This window comes from Mytilus trossulus, chromosome 7 (assembly GCF_036588685.1).
Source record: "Mytilus trossulus isolate FHL-02 chromosome 7, PNRI_Mtr1.1.1.hap1, whole genome shotgun sequence".
Classification (NCBI taxonomy): Eukaryota; Metazoa; Mollusca; class Bivalvia; order Mytilida; family Mytilidae; genus Mytilus; species Mytilus trossulus.
The window spans coordinates 1,286,182-1,306,269 of record NC_086379.1 but is presented as its reverse complement, the minus strand read 5'-3'; the positions used below and the strand labels follow the sequence as shown (position 1 = coordinate 1,306,269).

At 31.9% G+C, this 20,088-nt stretch overlaps 1 protein-coding gene across 3 annotated transcripts in view; it reads left to right on the top strand.

Annotated features, from left to right (window-relative positions):
• Positions 1–20,088, top strand: part of LOC134724468 (extracellular serine/threonine protein kinase FAM20C-like) — a 34,102-nt gene that overhangs the window by 11,753 nt on the left and 2,261 nt on the right. For all 3 annotated transcript variants that reach the window (XM_063587498.1, XM_063587497.1, XM_063587499.1), the window contains 5 exons: positions 7,146–7,270; positions 10,099–10,177; positions 11,394–11,486; positions 18,197–18,309; positions 19,510–19,800. In XM_063587498.1, the coding sequence (XP_063443568.1) occupies positions 7,146–7,270; positions 10,099–10,177; positions 11,394–11,486; positions 18,197–18,309; positions 19,510–19,800 (701 nt within the window). The remainder of the gene's footprint in view (positions 1–7,145; positions 7,271–10,098; positions 10,178–11,393; positions 11,487–18,196; positions 18,310–19,509; positions 19,801–20,088) is intronic.

Genomic DNA, 20,088 nt, shown 5'->3' with positions numbered 1-20,088 from the left:
ACGGCCTTCAGCACGGAGCCTTGGCTGACACCGAACAACAAGCAATAAAGGGCCTCAAAATTACTAGTGTAAGATCATTCAAACGGGAAAACCAAAAAAATGCAACGATCTGTCGGATCTATATAAAAAAAATGAGAAAAGAGAAATTACGTATAAATTACATAAACAAACGACAACTACTGTACATCAGAATCCTGACTTAGGGCAGGTGGAAACATTTCCAGCGGGATTGAACGTTTTAATGGATCCAAACCTTCTCCCTTTTTCTGAATTAATACACAACATCACAACATAGAAAAACACACGATAAAATATCAATTAACTCAATCAAAAAACGTAAATTAATACACTATGAACGAATAAATTTGATCAGCGAAAGCACAGTTAATAAAATATTAGGGACACACATTCAAGGCCAAAAAGCAAACAAAGCCATGGCAATCAATCAATCAATCAATCAATCAATCAATCAATCAATCAATCAATCAATCAATGAAAATTTAACTATATTCACTTCGTACTTTATTTGGCCTTTTTAACTTTTTGTGATTCGAGCGTCACTGATTAGTCTATTGTAGACGAAACGCGCTCCTGGCGTATATACTAAATTTAGTCCTGGTATTTATAATGAGTTTATTCATACACTTGAAATGAATATACATGTAATATTCTTTATAAAGCACAAAAATGTCAGTATTCACCTCATAAACTAACAAAACCTGAATAGCAAGAAGGGATATAGTTACGATACTGTTGTCAGGTCATTAAAGATTGCTTATTTTGGCGCTAATATTGATTCAGTTATAGGGTCTTTGCATCGGAACTAGACACATATATTCAAAAACCAGTAGTTGGCATGACACGGGTTATGTTCTTCTCATATAGGTTATGATGATATGATACTAAACCCCTAACGGCAAGTATTGTGTCTGATATTCATTTGATGAAATCATAAACTTTCAATCAGTTTAATTGAAGTCTGGAGCTGGTATGTCAGTTAACTGCTAGTAGTCTGTTGTTATTTATGTATTATTGTCATTTTGTTTATTTTTATTGGTTACATCTTCTGACATCAGACTCGGACTTCTCTTGAATTGAATTTTAAATGTGCGTATTGTTATGCATTTACTTTTCTACATTGGCTAGAGGTATAGGGGAGGGTTGAGATCTCATAAACATGTTTAACCCCGCCGCATGTTTGCGCCTGTTCCAAGTCAGGAGCCTCTGGTCTTTGTTAGTCCACTTGTATTTTTTAAATTTTAGTTTCTTGTGTACAATTTGGAAATTTAATATTATGGCGTTCATTATCACTGAACTAGTATATATTTGTTTAGGGGCAAGCTGAAGGACGCCTCCGGGTGTGGGAATTCCTCGCTACATTGAAGACCTGTTGGTGACCTTCTGCTGTTGTTTTTTTCTTTGGTCGGGTTGTTGTTTCTTTGACACATTCCCCATTTCTATTCTCAATTTTAACTATATTGCATTCACCTTGTCTTTCCTCTTTCTTCCAGTCGCCGAACAAACATTTCCACAACTCTTGCCACAGGTACAACATGTACTACTGAACAAAATGACTTTATATTTGGTCAACAGCTTGGCATGGACTCGTTGGCATGTGTGAACACTTTTTGGGATTTTCCTTTTTTTTTTTGGTACAGTCAATTTTCATTTGGTGTACGCTTTAGTTAGCAAGACAACAGGTGTATTTTTATTTGCTTTTGTCTGAAAGGTAGCAAACTCAGATAGTTATAAAATATAATATCTATGTAACGCGTGTTAATAATGATATAATTTTGCATGTTCAATTGCATAAATTATTGTGGAAATATAGAAATTATTACATTGTTTATCACGTATATCAATCATATATTTAAAACATCTGCCAATCAGTTAAATTATTGTGAATTCATCAGACGAGAAATATTGTGACGTAGCTGTCGTTTGGTGCAAAGTTTACCACACAACATGCAATGTAAATAGATTAGATATGCATGGGAAAATATAATCAGTTTACAACTACAATAATTATCATTCACGTATCGAACTATCATCTACGTATCTACGAGGGTCTGAATTAGGGGTAAGGGGTGAGGTTCTTCATTTCTGTTATCTTTATTTTAAGGCCATTTTTCTCTATTTACAAATTTGTCCTGTACTTACATCAGCACATAACCTCTTAATATCTTTTTTTAATTTATTTTGTATTCTTTATCCTTCTGTTGATCCTTTATTCTGGACATCTTGAACCCAATCCACACCCCAACGACTACGTATAGTAATCGATCGGAAAGAAAGCAAAGATGCGATAATTGTGTGTCTGTAAGTTTATTCTTGCGATAAATAATGCGATTTTACACTTACCCTTATTGAAAGAGGTTCGTCCTGAGCATGCTTGAAATAATTGTCATTGGACGTTAAGCAACCAAAACATCAGTTAATTTTATTTAGTGAAAAGAAGAGAGAACACTCAAGGGCTACATACATCTAAGGAACTGATTTAGTATTTTAGCAACTCTGTCTTAAGACTCACCTATCTAATTCTTGGAACACATATATGCTATTTTTTTAATATATATTGTTTTAGGCATACTGAGAATAACTCCGTAGTGAAAGTACCTAAAATTCTAGCTTGATGTCAGTATATACAATAAAAGCTACTAGTATTATCTTTTAACGAAAACTCAACAGAATAACAATTTAGAAAAGGTTGAAAGAAAGAAATAAGGTTTCACGAAATAGAAGTTCCTTTATATATAAGTTCCAAATGGAAAAGCAATCTGGAATATTATTTTCTCAGGAATAAATATAACAGTATATGTTCCGAGACACTTTACCAAAAAAAAAAAAGAGCAGGATGATAATTTATGTAAAAATAAAAGTAGTTAAAAAAGGCATATTCGAATAGAGTGAAAGATAAAGAGGCAGAAAAGAGATTCCAAAAAAATAAAATGCAGATTTTTTTTCTATTTTACCTCCTCACCCCATAAAAATCAAATGTTAGCTCCCTTATATGCCGTGTATATACATGTAGCTAAGTTTAGGTATTCGTTGTCATCTGAGGTTGTCATTTTTCTTTGTTGAACTGGGGTCACATCTTTATATAATAAATAACAAATACTGTATTATCATGTCCAGAATTATGACAATAATAATGACCTATAGTTGTTAATTTCCATGTCATTTGGTCTCTGGTGGAGTGTTGTCTCATGGACAATTATACCATATCATCTTATTATGTATAACAAACATAAACATAAACCTGAAAGCAAAACAAATTTATTTATATAATATTATATACAAATATAGCCTTTGTATAAAGTCGATACAAGGATATATTGACATGAAAGAAGTACATTGACTGAGGACGAAGTCCGAGGTAGATTAACCCGAATAATCCAGTCGTTATATTACGCTCCCTATCGATCACTACATTACCTCGAAAGGTGGAGAGAATCGGAGACGGTAAGGGCTTGAATTATTCGAGTTAGAGGTAGATATACTTCTTTGGGTCGATATATCCTGTATTGACCTCATACAAAGGCTATATTTGTTATATTATTAATTTCAGACCATTATCAATATGCATATTTGAATCAAAATCATCATTTGATTTTGTTTGAAAGATATCATATTGTCTCCTTGACAATAACAACATACATTAGTTGTTTTTTATTTTTATTTGTTTGTTTGTTTGACATCTTATGTATTTGAAGATTTTTTACGTCAAATAATCGATCACAGATATCATTTGTTTCAAAACGTTTACATGTAACGATATCCTGAAATTCATTACTTTACGTCACAAAGTAAATAGGTTTTTAAATATTCTAAAAATAAACGTGCAATATGCTCTGTGCAATATGCTTTTTGCTATCCGCCGTTTTCTGAGATATCCATACCTTCGAAAATATAGTTTAACATGCGACTATCCAATAACGAATCAAATTTGTTAAAATATACGACTTAATAATATATATATATGTATATATATATAAATTTTAAGGATCCCCCGTCCTTAGTCCTAACGTATGCTTAGAAAATGACCCTGAGCGTTCTGAATGTGGGGCAGGATCTGCTTACCCTTCTGGAGCACTTGAGATCACCCATAGTTTTTGGTGGGGTACGTGCTGCTTAGTCTTTAGTTTTCTAAGTTATGTCTTCTGTACTATTATTTGTCTGTTTGTCTTTTATTTTTAGCCAAGGCATTGTCAGTTTATTTTCCATCCCATCTATGAGTTTGACTGTCGGCCCTCTGGTATCTTTCGTTGTGATGAATTAAATAAAAAATCGGAAATAATCCCATAACATATGATAAATTCCAGAATCTGATAAAAATGTTGCGTGCATATTAGTCACAATTAAGAAAAGGAAATATATATATATATTTACTCATTTAGATTATAAGACAAACGATTATCGCAAGGACGTAAGAACTAAGAGGTTTTATTTACGTTAAAGATGAATGTTATGGAAATGTGTAATTTAAAAAGTACAAAAAAACGTAAACTTCATTTAAGTTGCTATTTATCCTGCTTAATAAATGTGATGGGGACATCTTAATGGACAATACCACTCAATCTGTCTGATTTTGAATTAAGAAAACTTTTGTGTCAAGGAAAAGTAATGTTTAATCCACAAAAAACACATTTGTAAGGCTTTAATTTTTAAAATGTGCAGTACTGAAAACTAAATTCCAAGAATAATACAAGAAAAAGAGAATAAATGAGAAAGTTTTAATTAGAATTTGACTCATTTACGTAGATTTCTGCATAATCCGAACCGTCACATATCCTTGTATTACATTTATCAATTTGATAATTATTCTGCAACTATGTAAGCTATATATATATATATTCATACCACATCTTCAACTTTTTTTTTGTAATGGATTCGTACTTTAATATCTGTTAACTCCCAAAGGTGAATGGGGGAATAGAAATATGGTCAATTGGTCTTCTCTCAACCGGCAGTAAAACGCTTACCGAAGTGGGGCGTCCGTTTGGCTTTGCGGGATGTATTAATTTCGCAGTCACGTCCGGTCAGAATGGGGACGTTAAATCCGATGTCTCGTGTAAAGAGAGTGCCACGCTCTTTGCACGTTAAGAACCATTGCAACAACTCTTTGAAGGCCCGTAGGTGGTCTGTTGCAAGACAAAATTTCTGTCCCTATCCAATATACCCCCATTTTCCAGTGGCAGTCCAAATTTCCCCGACAATCATCCCAAATGGCCTCTATTATAAGAAGACCTACCTATTGTATTTATTGTGAACTTGTTCTCGTCCTGAATATGCATGAAATATTTGCCACTGGACGTTAAGCAACCAACAATCAATCAATGAATAATGTTAAACTTGATACAGGACATAGAGAGTATATAACCTCGTATTTCATGCACCCTAACAGTATATGCCCTTGAGTTGAGCTTGTTACTCAAGGGCATTGGCTTTGCTCTAAGAATTTGATGTCTAATGACAATATTTGTGTATCCGACATAAAAGATAGTGGCTTAGTATATATATACATTACAATGATTCCTAATCAAATTGATAAAAATCTTAATTATTATGTAAACACATTTAGTGTGTATAAAAAAAACCGAACAAAAACATCAAAATACAGAAAGAAATAATAATAATATCTCGGTTGTATAACTTTGACGTTGTTCCGGCAAGATGTTTCGAATTGCTTATAATTACTTCCAGTTTAATGTAGGTGCAACTGTACCGGAAGTGTTCTTCGTGAAGTGACTACCATACAAAATATAATGGTTTCATATTTAATTTGTGATACCTTTTAGGAAATTTTAAAACCAAAGTAGTACCATTTCGTCGAATTAATCTTCAAACGACGTATCTCCCTTATATGTCTAAAAAAAATGTTGGGAAATTGAATTTAAGTTTAAAAGCGCAAAATCATAATGATTTGACAGAGACATCAAAAGACATCATCGAATTTAAGTACACGAAGAGAGTCTCTATATTCGATTGTTTTTCAAGCTTTATTGATAAACTAGCTATATACATTGTAGCAAAGCAGATGATTTTAAATGCATCCGCTTTTTTGAAGATATAATGTGACGGCCCTACAAACATGTTTTAATATCTTTAGACATTTATTCGATTGATTTTTAAGTTTTATTCATAAACGAGCAAAGTAGATGAATTTTAAAAGCGTCCGCTTTTTTTTGAGATAGAATGTGACATCCCCACAAACATTTTATGTTTAGACATTTATCACTATTATAGATGTCTGGTAGAGATACCTCATGGATTTTGTATTGTGTATTTATCCTCAATTCTGGATGTACTAAGAATTTATACAAAAACTGAGTAAAAAACATTCAAACAGTTTTAGCAAAGTGTAATTTTCTTAAGTTCTTTTACACGCAAAAAATACCTGTCATACATGAAAAAGTAGAAATACAACACTATAAAAAATCAATCTTTGAACAAACTACAGGGGCGGATAAAGCCATTTTAAAAAGGGGGATTCCCAAACCAGGATAAGAAGGGGGACGTTCCAACCACATATCCCCATTCAATTGCGATTGTCCAAAAATTAGGTTTTAACCCCCCCTTTCGATCCGCCACTGAACTAGATCATAATTTATTGTAGACCAAAAAGTGTGGTAATACAACAGTATAGTTCTGACAAGAACATGTAGGGTGTTATAATGTATAGGGAGGTATACCCTTGCACATGGATATTACATATCTCAACTTTTTTAAAAAGTGACCGTGGACAAAATCCCCGTGCTTGAGTTGTATGACCTTATATATTTTTTTAAGTTATAATGTTGAGATGAAGAACATAAATATAAGAGCATAGTTCCATTACTTTTTTGTGTTATTTTAATTTAGCTGTTTATGTGTCAAGGATGGATATCCATATCCTTTCTTTAAAATTTCGATGACATATTTATAACACGATAAGGCCCATCTTCGCTAACCAAGGGTTACGAGAAGGGGAGTGGATCGCAACGTTTGGCTAGCGAAGATGGATAAGGCTGAGCAACATGACAAATTTATTTCCTTCTCGTTTTGACTCCTATAGAAAGAGTTGGTCAACATTTGAATCCAACATTTAAATTCTTGGAAAAAGATAGTTTTTTAATGGAGAAATCTATTTGTTTTTGTCTTTACAGAGCTTATATGACAAATTGGGAGAAGTTCCATAAAGGCATCCACCAGACAGCTTTATACGACCCAAAAGATCAAAGCATTAATGGTTTGTTAAGGGATATGACTAACGAACCAATTATAGATGTAGGTAAGTAACAAACAACAAGGAACTGGAATGCTTCGCATATTTTTTACTAGACTATACATACATTTTGTCAGGTAACAAACCTCACCAACGCTTTATTTTATTTGCATCGTTCGTTGTATGTAATTTATAATTGGTCCAAAGCTTATCATTTTGGAAAAAAAAAGAATTGACAAATGCTGACCGGTCTAATAAGTCTTTATCCGAAATCGCCTTTTATTTAAAAAAAATAATTATGAAATCTCCATGTAATTCTTATAACAAAAACTATCCCTTTTGACATCCCAGAATGATTGCAGTTGATTGTAGTTGATAGTATTCTCGTGTACCACACATTTTGTATGCATACATACATTGTAGTAGAAGAAAAGTAAAGTAAAACTAATCCCTATTCAAATGCATGAGAAAGAATATCCCTACGAAAACCAAAGACGGTTACCTTCTTATAGCGGATTCCATTGAGTGTGAAGCCAAAGGTAATATCTTTGGTTAGCTTGCGTGTTAGCTTAACCGTGGAGTCATTGGTGGGTTAGGTAAACTACCCTACTTTAAGAATAGACTAGTCCGACAGAAAAACCAATCGATCTGTCTGTTGGACTATGCTACTTCGAATGGAGGGTAGTATGCCTGACCTAATAATGACTTGACGGTTTGTCTTTCTTAGCGTCTCGTTGTCATTTTGTTGTCTAAAACTGTTTTAAAAGATAGCGAAGATACTAAGATGCAAACGAAAATCATTATGGCAAGTAACACGAACTTTGCTTACAGCTGGTTGTGAATTCATGTGCTCTGGAAGGGTAAGCAGTTCCTACCCCACTTATTACCCCCACCAGCTTTTAATTTTGTTTAGCTTCTTACAATGTAATTGGTATATTTGTCCTTTATTTTTTTAGTTTTTTGACTGCGCACGTTTAGCACGCACATTTAAAAAAACACCTAAAGATCAATTTAATTCAAACTGTCTAAATACACTTTCTCTAAATGTTAACTTAATTATAATTTTAAAACGTTAAAAAGTTATTTTCGTAATTTTATTCCTGATTAGATCAACAGTTGAAGTTGTGAGAAAATAAAAAGCGTTCCGAACGTCTCGTATGACTTCCTTTACTGTGACAGCAGACGATTAATTATTACCGCGTGCGACTTCGTTACTTCATTATAATGCCGTTAATGGTGATTGTTTTGAATAAAGAACCATGTTAGGGTACTTAGTGCAGTAATATAACAGATGTTTTATCGGGAGTTCTTTTTATGACACATGTACAGGTGACGAAAAAGAAATATAATATTCGCAGGTATTTTTTTAATCTCGCCGTGTTCATCAAATATTGATCTTTTTCTAATGTCGTTCCAGACAAGAAATTTTTAATCCGGATTTATTTAGTATTGAAATGAGGGAGGTTTAATTAAAATTTTGTGATACGCATAAATTAATATTGTTTAGTTGTGAGTTTGGTAAAATATTCACTGCGCTGAAAAAACCGTGACAGATTTGTTTTAAAAAATCGTACAGAATTTTAGCAGCGTTTTCTATCAACGTATAAAATGGAAACCTCAGATTGCTATTTTTGCTTCGAAACATAATCATATAAGAGGGAAAATGTATCATATACGGATCGAAACGCTTATATTTGGTTTCCATCGGTAAAGCTGTAACTATCTCAATTATAGTATTCATTGCTAATTTACGTAAACACAAATGGACGAACAATTACAATACCATATGATTCCCAACAATCAGGCTTCTTGTAATGTCAATATTCCACCATCTAGAACTACAATGACATGGGTAGAATTTTAGTCTGATAAAAATTAATCATTTTTGATTATGATTAACATAAATAAGACCGTTAGTTGTCTCGTTTAAATTGTTTTACAGTGTCATTTTGGGCTTTTTATATATGACTTTGCGGTATGGCCTTTGCTCATTGTTGAAGGCCGTACGTTGACTTATATAGTTGTTAATTTCTGTGTCATTTTTTATCTCTTGTGGAGAGTTGTCTCATTGGCAATCATACCCCATCTTCCTTTTTATATTTGAACTTTCTTCCGGTAATTGCTAATAATCTTATATCACTGAGTGCTTTGTATCTTTAGTAATTTTTTAGGTTTTTGTTTGCTTTTTGCAGATTTGAACCTTTTCTATACTTTAATTTTATGTTGTTCTTTTACATCGCAGCCCACGGTAAGGAGAGGGTCGCATGCCTGGAAACATGTTAAATCCTGCCACACTCAACATGTGGCTATGTCTGTTCAGGAATCTATAATTCAACGGTTGTCTTTAGTCGCTGTCTATTATATTTCAGCTTTGTTCACATTGCCTTAAAAAGTTAAGGTATACATGAATGGGATGAAACGCTTTTGATGTGTGTGATTTAGGAGAAAAAAAATGAGGTGATGTGTAACATAGAAGGGACAATAGTGATGTTGGATATATACGTATATAAAGGTTCAACTTGGTGATCGTGCGAAAAGGGGACAAAGTGGGATAAAATTACAAATAAAGTGGGATTAGTGAACTAATAACTGTAATAATTCCTTCATAGCAAAAGGTCTATGACATCAATAAATATTACTAGTTTTTAATTGATCTCTGGTAAGCAAAATTAATATTCTCACTAAAACCATGACTGTAAATGCACTGTTGACACGAACAAGATCATATTATTTTATTTGATCGTATTTTTTTATAATTTCGATTATTAGTATTTATGACATACTAGTTTTACTCGAATAACAACATCATGTTTGCATTACACAGTTCTATTTTACGTAAAGTCCGTAAACTATATGTTTTCATTGAATTATTTTTCTCTCTTATTTTATTACAGAAATGAAAGAAGGCGGTACACAACTAAAGCTGATTATAACTTTTAGTGACGAAGGACAAGCTTTATTTAAACCAATGAGGTATGAAATTTATTACTCATATTCAAACTCATTAATAATGATCTATAAACTGTCCTGATTGTCACTAAAATCAGCATACGTGTGTTGAATACAAAATATTTGCAATTAAAAGATGAGATCGAAGATCAATATTTCAAACATAAAATATTTTAAATATTAAGATAATTAGAATTCAAATGACAGTTTTATATTTTCATGGTAGCTTATTATCGTCTTTTTCAAAAGCTTTTATGATAATTGTCCAGTGTTGCAGAACCATTAACAAACACATAAGTCTTCGCTATGACAGCTTTTATATATTTATGTATACTGAAAGCACATTAAATGGTATATTTGCTTATATATAATTATACATGATTACACAAGAAAAATGATACTAAGTTCACACCACATTAGCTTAAAGTACGTGCAAAAACTACATATTATAAAGATATACATGTAATATTTTCAAAAACTACAAATGAAAAAGTCATAGGTGAATGACATAATAAGAAATGATAGATTGATCTTATTAATTTTTTAATATTAAATGAATAAGTCATCAAAATTACCATTTATATGTTCTTTGTTTGTTACATTATTTATGCGTCACGCCGTAGCAGATGATCAAAGTTGCCCCGACTTACTTAGTAGACCTGGGGATCAATCTGCTAATATCTCTCCGTTTTGCCTGTTACCCAAAGTATTGTAGAGGTTCTGACCGAGTACTTTGGCTTAACAAAATACATGTGCAGCACTTTAACGCTGCTGAGTACAGATACCTGTAGAGTTCATAACACGAAGGACGTAACAAGCTTTAAACATTTCTAATATCTTTGAATAGTATCTGCTGACGGGACCAGTATATATTTTTTAAAATATATTCTACAAGCTCATTTCGTAGGTTGTTTGTCATAAAAGCTTTTACTCCTTTGAACTTTTATCATTGAACCGTTAATTGACATCTGTTTGTCAACCACAGAAAGGTTTATGTTTCTGCTACAAATAAAACAGAAAATATAAATACCATACTTTTGTTTGTGTTATTATATTTATATCATCTTCGCTAGCTAAAGGTAAAGATTCTGTCACCTCATGTGGAATACAAATACTGATGCCTGACAAATTACGGTCTCGTTGAAATCATATACATACGCTTTCATCTGGAAATGTTATGTTGAATTTCATTAAACATTTTTATGAGAAGTAATATTAATAATATAATTGTGAATTGCAGACATTCCAGAGACTACGAAACATTGCCAGACCATTTTTATTTTACCGATTATGAACGACATAATGCCGAAATAGCAGCTTTCCATTTAGACAAGTAAGTTATAGTTTTGTGTTTGAAATATGCATTAAGTTTCAGTATGACCTGTCGTATTTCACATCTGTATACTGTGACTTTTGGAGGAGTGTTTCTTCATTGACAATCTTACCACAATTTCTCATTTGTATTATGCAGAAATGTGAAATGATAAAAAAAAGACATGACAAAAATACCAGACTTCATGACTCCATATCTACAAAACCAAGTTCAAGTCACCATTTTTTCTTAAAATGTCCTGTACCAAGTTAGGAATGTGGCAGTTCGTATCTTATAGTTGGTTTATGTGTGTTGTATTGTCGTTTGGGTTTTTGTGGTTCTTCAGTGTCTCTGTTGTTTAGTTGTTTTCCTCTTATACTTGATGTGTTTCCCTCGGTTTTAGTGTGCACATGTAACCCGGATTTGCTTTCTATCAATCGATTTATAACGTTCGAACAGCGATATACAACTGTTGCCTTTATTTATCAAATAGTTCGTTTCTATGTATGTTTCATTTGCGTTTGTTTTTGTTGCACTTTAGTGTTTCTGTTGTTCCTTTGTTTCCCTCGGTTTTAGTTTGTAACCTGGATTTGTTTTCTCTCAATCGATTTTTGACTGTGAACAGCGGTATAGTTATGTTGCTTTTATTTAGAATAAATAAACCCGAATTGTGCCAACTATGGATGGCCGAGTATATTTCTTTCACTGAGTCAGATTTTGCATGATGGTTGATACAGGAAAAAGAAGCTTCTGAATAACCCTAGTTTTTCACTTTGTTTTATCAAAATTACATTGTCTTAATTAGAACATCTATAAACCTCTGCTACTGTAAGTTCACAAATTATTGCTATTTTTTATCTTATCACTGCGAATAATGCAAATGAATGAGTATCGTATTAATAAGAACGTGTATCTGATAATTTTAACTTTGAATCGCAATAAATAATCTCGCATTTTAGGATTTTCTTATCCCAGGAATAGATTACATTAGACTTATTTGGCACAATATTTGGGAATTTTGAGTCCTCTATGCTCTTCAACTTTGTACTTGTTTGGTTTTGTAACCAATTTGATCTCAGCGTCACTGATGTGTCTTATGTAGACGAAACGCGCGTTTTGCGTATCAAAATATATCCTGGTACCTTTGATAACTATTTACACCACTGGGTCGATGCCACTGCTGGTGGATGTCTCGTGCCCGATGGTATCACCAGATCGGTAGCCAGCACTTCGGTGTTGACATGAATATCAACTACATGGTAAATTTTATAAAATTCATGTTACAAAACTTTGAATTTTTCGAAAAACTAAGGATTCTCATATATTACCTTAGACGTATTTGGTGCAACCTTTTGGGAATTTTGGGTCCGCTATGCTCTTCAACTTTGTACTTGTTTTGCCTCATAACTAATTTGATCTGAGCGTCACTGAAGTCTGATGTAGACGAAACGAACTCTGGCGTATAGAATTATAATCCTGGTACCTTTGATAACTATTCAGTCAATGTTACAAAATCGCAATAGGTTCTGAAGTTAAAGTACTTTGTTTTGCCTAATCAAACTGTTTTGATTTGAGGTTTTATAGACGAAACATGTGCCTGGTGATAATATTTTTAATCGTGGTATCTAAGTCAAGTTTATTTGTATCTAGCCCTCTCTGGGCGAGTGTATTAAAACCGTTTTTGAGAGAACTGAGGAATATCATAAGAAGGGAAATACAATCAAAACATAAATAAATTAGATACAAACAAATTGAATTATGCTGGAAAAACACAAATGAAAGAAGAGATAAAAAGAAACCTAAAATATTTTAAGAATACCTAACAGGACATCGTGAAAGAATAAAGACTTCATTAAAGATTCTTAAAAAAATCTTTAAAAAATCCACTATTAAACTACGTGCACTCTACCACGATTAATTAAAAAGATGGCATGCCGGATATAAAGTTTAGGGAAATTCCAGTTTAACATAACTACATTGTTTTTAGACATTTTGTATCATCTTGAATGATGGACAGTCTTATTTTTCTATTTTATTCTAACGGACGCTACACAAATAATAAACTGTGTGAATGTCCAATTTGTCATATATGATAGTGGCATTTGACTATAGTCCGTAGCCGGAACAGAAAGTTAAATGTGACACCTGGTTAAATGAGATGAAAAATTCCCGTTTGTCCCTACGACGTTGTTTTTATATAGTACTAGTGTGAGCTAGTTGATGGTGTCTGTATAAATGTAAACAAACATTAATTATTTGAAAACAATAATTTTTGGTGAACCTGACATTTAACACGTAGAGACTGTTTCTTAGACATAATCAGTATCTTTTTATAATTGTTGGTTTATACATTCATAAATTATTAGAAAATTAAGGTTTCCACTCAATCAGGCAAAGTTGATGTTAGATAGATTTTACTGTTAATTTTTACATCCTTAATTGGTCATAAAGCTCTCATATGTTTCTTTTCATAAACATCCTCAGCGTCCAAATATTCGAGATTGAGCTTTCCTGATGAAGGAAAATCTATAAAAGTTCTTCTAACGTACAAAATTAATAAGGCATTGTTTTTATCTTTATTTTATACAAACTTAACTGTAGTGTGTATCATAAACAATATAAAAGAACCACAGGACTAGTATATAGAGACTTATCAAGGAATCTTTGCGTTGTATCGTCCTTACCCTGAAAGCCATCCTGTAAGCTACTACAGTAACTTCAGTATTGTCAGCTGTTTTCATTTATCAGAAATTAAAAAAAGGCAGTACGTGCATATGCACTGTTTATCGTAACTTAAAGTTGAATTAATGTTAACTCCATTTCATAGTCTAAGCAGTAAGACAAATGAATAAGGGACACCAGGTTTAACAAGTTAATTAGTTTATCATGTTAATTACTATATCACTTGTATGTTTATTATACTAATGAAGTTGTAATACATCATTCAGTAGATGTCCCCTTCGATGACATTTATTATTCAACTTTTATAATATTTATCATATTATGAACGACGTGTGATTATGATATGTATTTTAACGACAATAAATAAATACAAAAATGCTTTCATAATGAGACATTAACGGCAATGAATATAAATAGCTTTTGTTTGCTATTTTAATTTACCGACTGTTGTGCAATTATTATTATAACATTGCTAATTAATATGGAAAAATAAATTTTTTGTTTGAATTATAAAACATTAACACGGTGCAATAATAAAGTAGCATTTTATTGCTTTAATCATCAAAATCAAATATCAACCCAAATCACATATATATGTATATGAAGTAAAATATATGTTATTAAAAAGACGATAGGCGATAGGCGAATTTTGATACACTTAATTGATTTAAATAAAGCTCATTATTACACACCTGACAAACAGAATTCATCAGGATGTTAGAGTTGTCTACCTTTTATAAAAAAAAGACATGTCATTGCACAAGGTCATGTTTTTCCTCTGACTACTAATGACATCTTTACAATAAATCCTTTGGACGCTTAGTGTATAATGATTGATTGTTGAGTCTTTAGTTCCATTTTTGTAGGTTTTTTTTTGTCTTTGAACTAGCTTTCCATAACAGCAAGTTCTCGCGAATCATTTTGCTATTGTATTGATCTGATGAGTTCAGACCTTTACAACTGATTTTCACTGTATGGTCTTTTACTTTTCCACCACTGTCATATATAATGTGAGGGTTTGGCACCAGCATGCATACTTAACACGGAACAAGCTGTTTTTGCATGTCCCAACGCAGGAGCATGTAATTCATTGGTTAACTTTTTGCTGTTTATCATATTTCTTTGATGTTTCTTCTTTTATACATGCATCAGCTCGTTTGTTTTCTCGTTTGAATTGTTATTCAATCTGTCATTAGTGGATTTTTAAAGTTGACTTTGCTGAATGTTATTTTTTCCGTCATTTGGTAGAAGTGTCTCATCGGCAGTAATACCACATCGTTATATTGTTTTTGAATACAGTATTACCCAAAGTAACGTTTGCTAAATGAAGGCATAGTAGTGTACTTTTGTTTGAAGCAGCGGACAACTCTTAAGACACAGAATGACATACATGGGAGAAGTTGTGCTAGCTATGAAACCAGAGTAATCAACATTTTTCTACACAAGGATAAGCCTTTACCAAGTCAGAAATATTGTTTTCCATTCGTTTGATATGTTTGAGTTTCTGATTGAGCCACTTGTTTGGGTACTTTCGGTATTTAAAAAAATTAATTCTGGTCAAAACTGTACGCACGTCCTTCTTTTGGATTAATAACAGTTTTACTACTCAACATATAACTAGGATATTAAAGTCAAATTTTAATGAATAAAAATCGAATTTACAGAGATAAGATCTTGCCTTCTCCGGTACGCAATTGTGAAATTATTAATTACCAAATGCCATTTTAATTGCCTACATGTGTATGTCACACATATCTAAAGGCATCTATTGTTAGAATTGACAAACAAATCACGTTTTGAACTTATGCTATATTAAGCTCTGGCGTATTCTGGAAACTATTTTTAAAAAGAAGAAATGTCATGACTATTTTTTATGAATAGTGAACAGTAGTCTTGCTTATCATGTTAATATATTATTTTTAGTGTATGAATTATGCGTACACTTTATTGTCGACGCCTTATTGTTTTCTTGGAATTGTCGACCAAACCAGATCTACGAGGGTCTGGAAAGGTTCCTACATCTCTGTAATTTTAATTTACTGGGCATTTTTTCTTTATCTTTAGAAGTAATGCTTGTTTTGTAAAATTCTCATGAAAATTATTTCACTTTAGGTTTGAATATCTGTAAATGATTACCCATTACCATTCATTCTGTTGCATCCCTTTATTCTCTATTTTTTACTTTGTTGTTCAATTTTCTCTTTTCATTTACTCTTTTGATAATTATTCTACATTCTGTATATCCTTTCATATCAGTCATTGATATATTTGCGATTCCATTTCGAATATTATAAAATATATATTTTCACTAGATGTATGACCTTTGAACATCGGTATACTACTGTTGTCTTTATTTGTTACTATCATTTGTTAACATTAATTATGACACGAACATAAATATTGATACGTTATTGAAGATTTAAAATCCCAGTTCGTATTCCTAAGTGTTGTATTAGGAAGACCATTGACTATCATTTCATCGTTTGTCCTTTAAATACTGGAGTTGCCTGGTTATTTTTTATTCTGATTTTTGATTGATTTTTTCTTTGGTATCTTTTACATGCTCTTCAACTTGTACTTGTTTGTATTTTTAAATATTTTGATTCAGATTCAGATTCAATATTTTATTAAAGTCTCACTACTTGCAATACATACTTTGATATGAGCGTCACTTATGAGTCTTGTGTAGACGAAACAAGCGTCTGAAGTACTAAATTATAATCCTGGCACCTTTGATAACTATTTGTTTCATAATGCAGAAAGACGCAGTTAAAAAGGAAAAATATATGGCTATTCAACACTTATTTACTATTTTGCACCACTAACTATAGGATAACATTTAAGGTACTTGTTTACATCTGTTAGGCCTTGAACTATTCATACTAACCGTACTCAAAATCAGGGATCTAATCAGGGATCTGTCAACAAGGCATTTATACGCAACATTTATTTTTCTTATGTTAAACGCTATATATGTCAGAAAAATGATGTTTTTACTTATATTTACAATGTTTACAACTACATTGAACATTATTGTATTAATGGAAGATTAATATGAAAGATTGTTTACGGTTATCACTTATGGAATTATTAAGCCTCCATTCACCACATTTATATGTTTGGATACTAATATCAGAGCAAGTATTACACTGATTTCCCAAAAATGGTGATGTTAGATACGTCTATTATATAGAAATAAACATACAACTGTAACAGCAAATATAAATCTGACCTTAATTTCAATTTGATTAAATACCTAATACTGTCAACTTCTGAGAATTCCTGTAAAACATCCCCAAGACAACATATTTTAGATAATACTATAAAAATGTTTATAGGTATTGTCACGTTTACTAGTATTAGCAAGTGATGTGAAAAGAAAATATTGTAAAAGCAGATAAATATCGAACTCCAAAGAATATTCAAAACTAAAATCCTTTGTCAATTAGCACAATCAAAGCTCAATTACACCAAATAGACAGAAAAAAACAACTGCCGTATTCCTTACATGGTACAGGCATTTCTTTATGTAGACATTGGTGGATCAACCTGGTTGTATAGTTACATGACCAATCACTTGTATGACAATCGCACATATTTATATTATATTGACATGTGTGAGAAGAAAACCCACACATAATAGGTAAAATTGTCAAAAATTGGAATACAGCAGTCAATTTTGTGTTACAATCTTCATCACTACCACTTCAAGGAAGAAAAACAATATGGCATATAAACAATCTAGAAATGATAGAGCTGTTACAGAACATCAAACGATAACGGTTAAAGAATAAGAGAAAGTTTTTGTATCGTTGTTTCCTACCATAAATTGCAGGTTTTGTTAAGTTTTTACTTCTGCATAATTGTTTCTTTTTCTCTAAAACATGACCCTGAATTATTGTTTTGGATTCCAGAGAATAACTTACCTTTCTTGGAATGTTATATACCCGGATTGTAGTTAAAACAAGAATAATTATATTGTATGAGATAAGCATCATGAATCAATATAGTGTAGTTACTTTAATTTAAAAAGAAATTTATTTTTTCAGAGTTTTAGGATTTTACAGAGTTCCACCAACTGCTGGTAGAAAAGTAAACATGACATATGATATCAAAAGATTAGCAGATCGCAAACTAGCAAAAACATTCTTCAAATCTCCAGGTAACATAAATTTCTCGTATCATATCCGTAAACACACACACAAAGTCTACATATACTATTTCATAAGTTTATTAGTATATGATTGCTATAACATTCATGAAAGAATAGTATGCACGGATTTCGCTATTGGGGCTTGAAATGCTAATAGATAATGGAAGATGCGGTGTGTAACCCTTTCTGCACATCTGATATTGCTACCGTTACGTCATCATGTTTTATAAATAAAGCCGAAACGGAAGATTTCACAATTTTGTTTGTACTTCCGTACAATGAGTCTTCAAATGTCTAACATATGAAGATGAAATGGTAGACATCACGATGATTTATAACAAGGAAACATAATTTGGTTTATTATGTTAAACTTGTCATGTTTTATGTGGCGTTATATTAATTTTTATATGACGTATATTTAAATTAATAGTTTTCTTATTCTGAACTGTATACTGTAAAAATGTTGAAACAATAACTTATAAACTATAAAAATTTGATCAATCATTTTCTTTTTGTCAAATCTAGTTATAAGCGGTATTGTGTAAAAAAAAATCATTGAGAATTGCATTTAATGCACAATATGGGTATTATAAAGAGTGACGAATCATTGATTTTTAAACAATGCCTAGCGTAGAATCAAAATTTGGAAAATAAATGGTCTGCCAACTGTATTATTAACTGTTTAAAGTGTAGATGGCAATACACTTTTGTGACTTTAAAAAAAAAAAAAAAAAAAAACAGAAAAAGATATTTAGTTTAAATTTGTTATCCAAAGATAAAAAAATCATTTGGAAAGGCTGCTCATCAAGTTAGTACTGCAATATCAGTATTAAGTTATACTTACATGACATAGTTTATTATTTTTATCTTCTAAATAAAGGCAACAGTAGTATACCACTTTCCAAAACTCATAAATCCATGGACAAAAAACAAAATCGGGGTAACAAACTAAAACCGAGAGAAACGCATTAAATATAAGAGGAGAACAACGACACAACACCGATACGTAACACACACAGAAACGGACCAAGCATCAGACAAAATACCACGAGAATATCAAATATAACATTAAAACCAAATACATGAAATACACGGTACTTCCGTGACACGTCTTATCGCAAATTATGATTATTTGTTCTTTTCAGCAAACAACGTACATGAAACATTTTTTTTTATCTTTTAAAATTATGATTATTTGTTTTTTTTTAGCAAACAACGTTTGCTTCCACGGGGCCTGTTCCTACTACTGTGATACAAGTCATGCTATTTGTGGAAATCCAGACATGTTAGAAGGTTCCTTCGCCACATTCCTCCCGCCTGAAAAAATAGCTGCCAGAAAAACATGGCGGAATCCATGGAAACGGTCCTACAGTAAACACAGAAAGGCTTACTGGGAAGCTTACGACGATCTGTGTGAAAAGGTCAAACAGCGTGCGCCATATAATAAAGGCCGACGGCTTCTTGATCTCATAGATATGCATATTTTTGATTTTTTTCAAGGTAAAGTATATATTAACAGTGTTCATATCCCTTTCTGATAAAATAACAGATTGCAAGTATTTGAAAACACTATGTTTTACAATCTGATCTGAAGATCTATTTAGGGGCAACGATATTTGTCCTCGATACATTCCTTTACATTTTTGTAGTAGAAATTTAAATGCTGCCTAATATGACTGTTTATAACCAGAATGAAAATTGAAGCGTTTTCTGGTTCTTTAAAAGCAGTGTTAGATCATGCCATACGTTTTCAAATCAGATTGCATATACCTATTATTTCCATGAGTT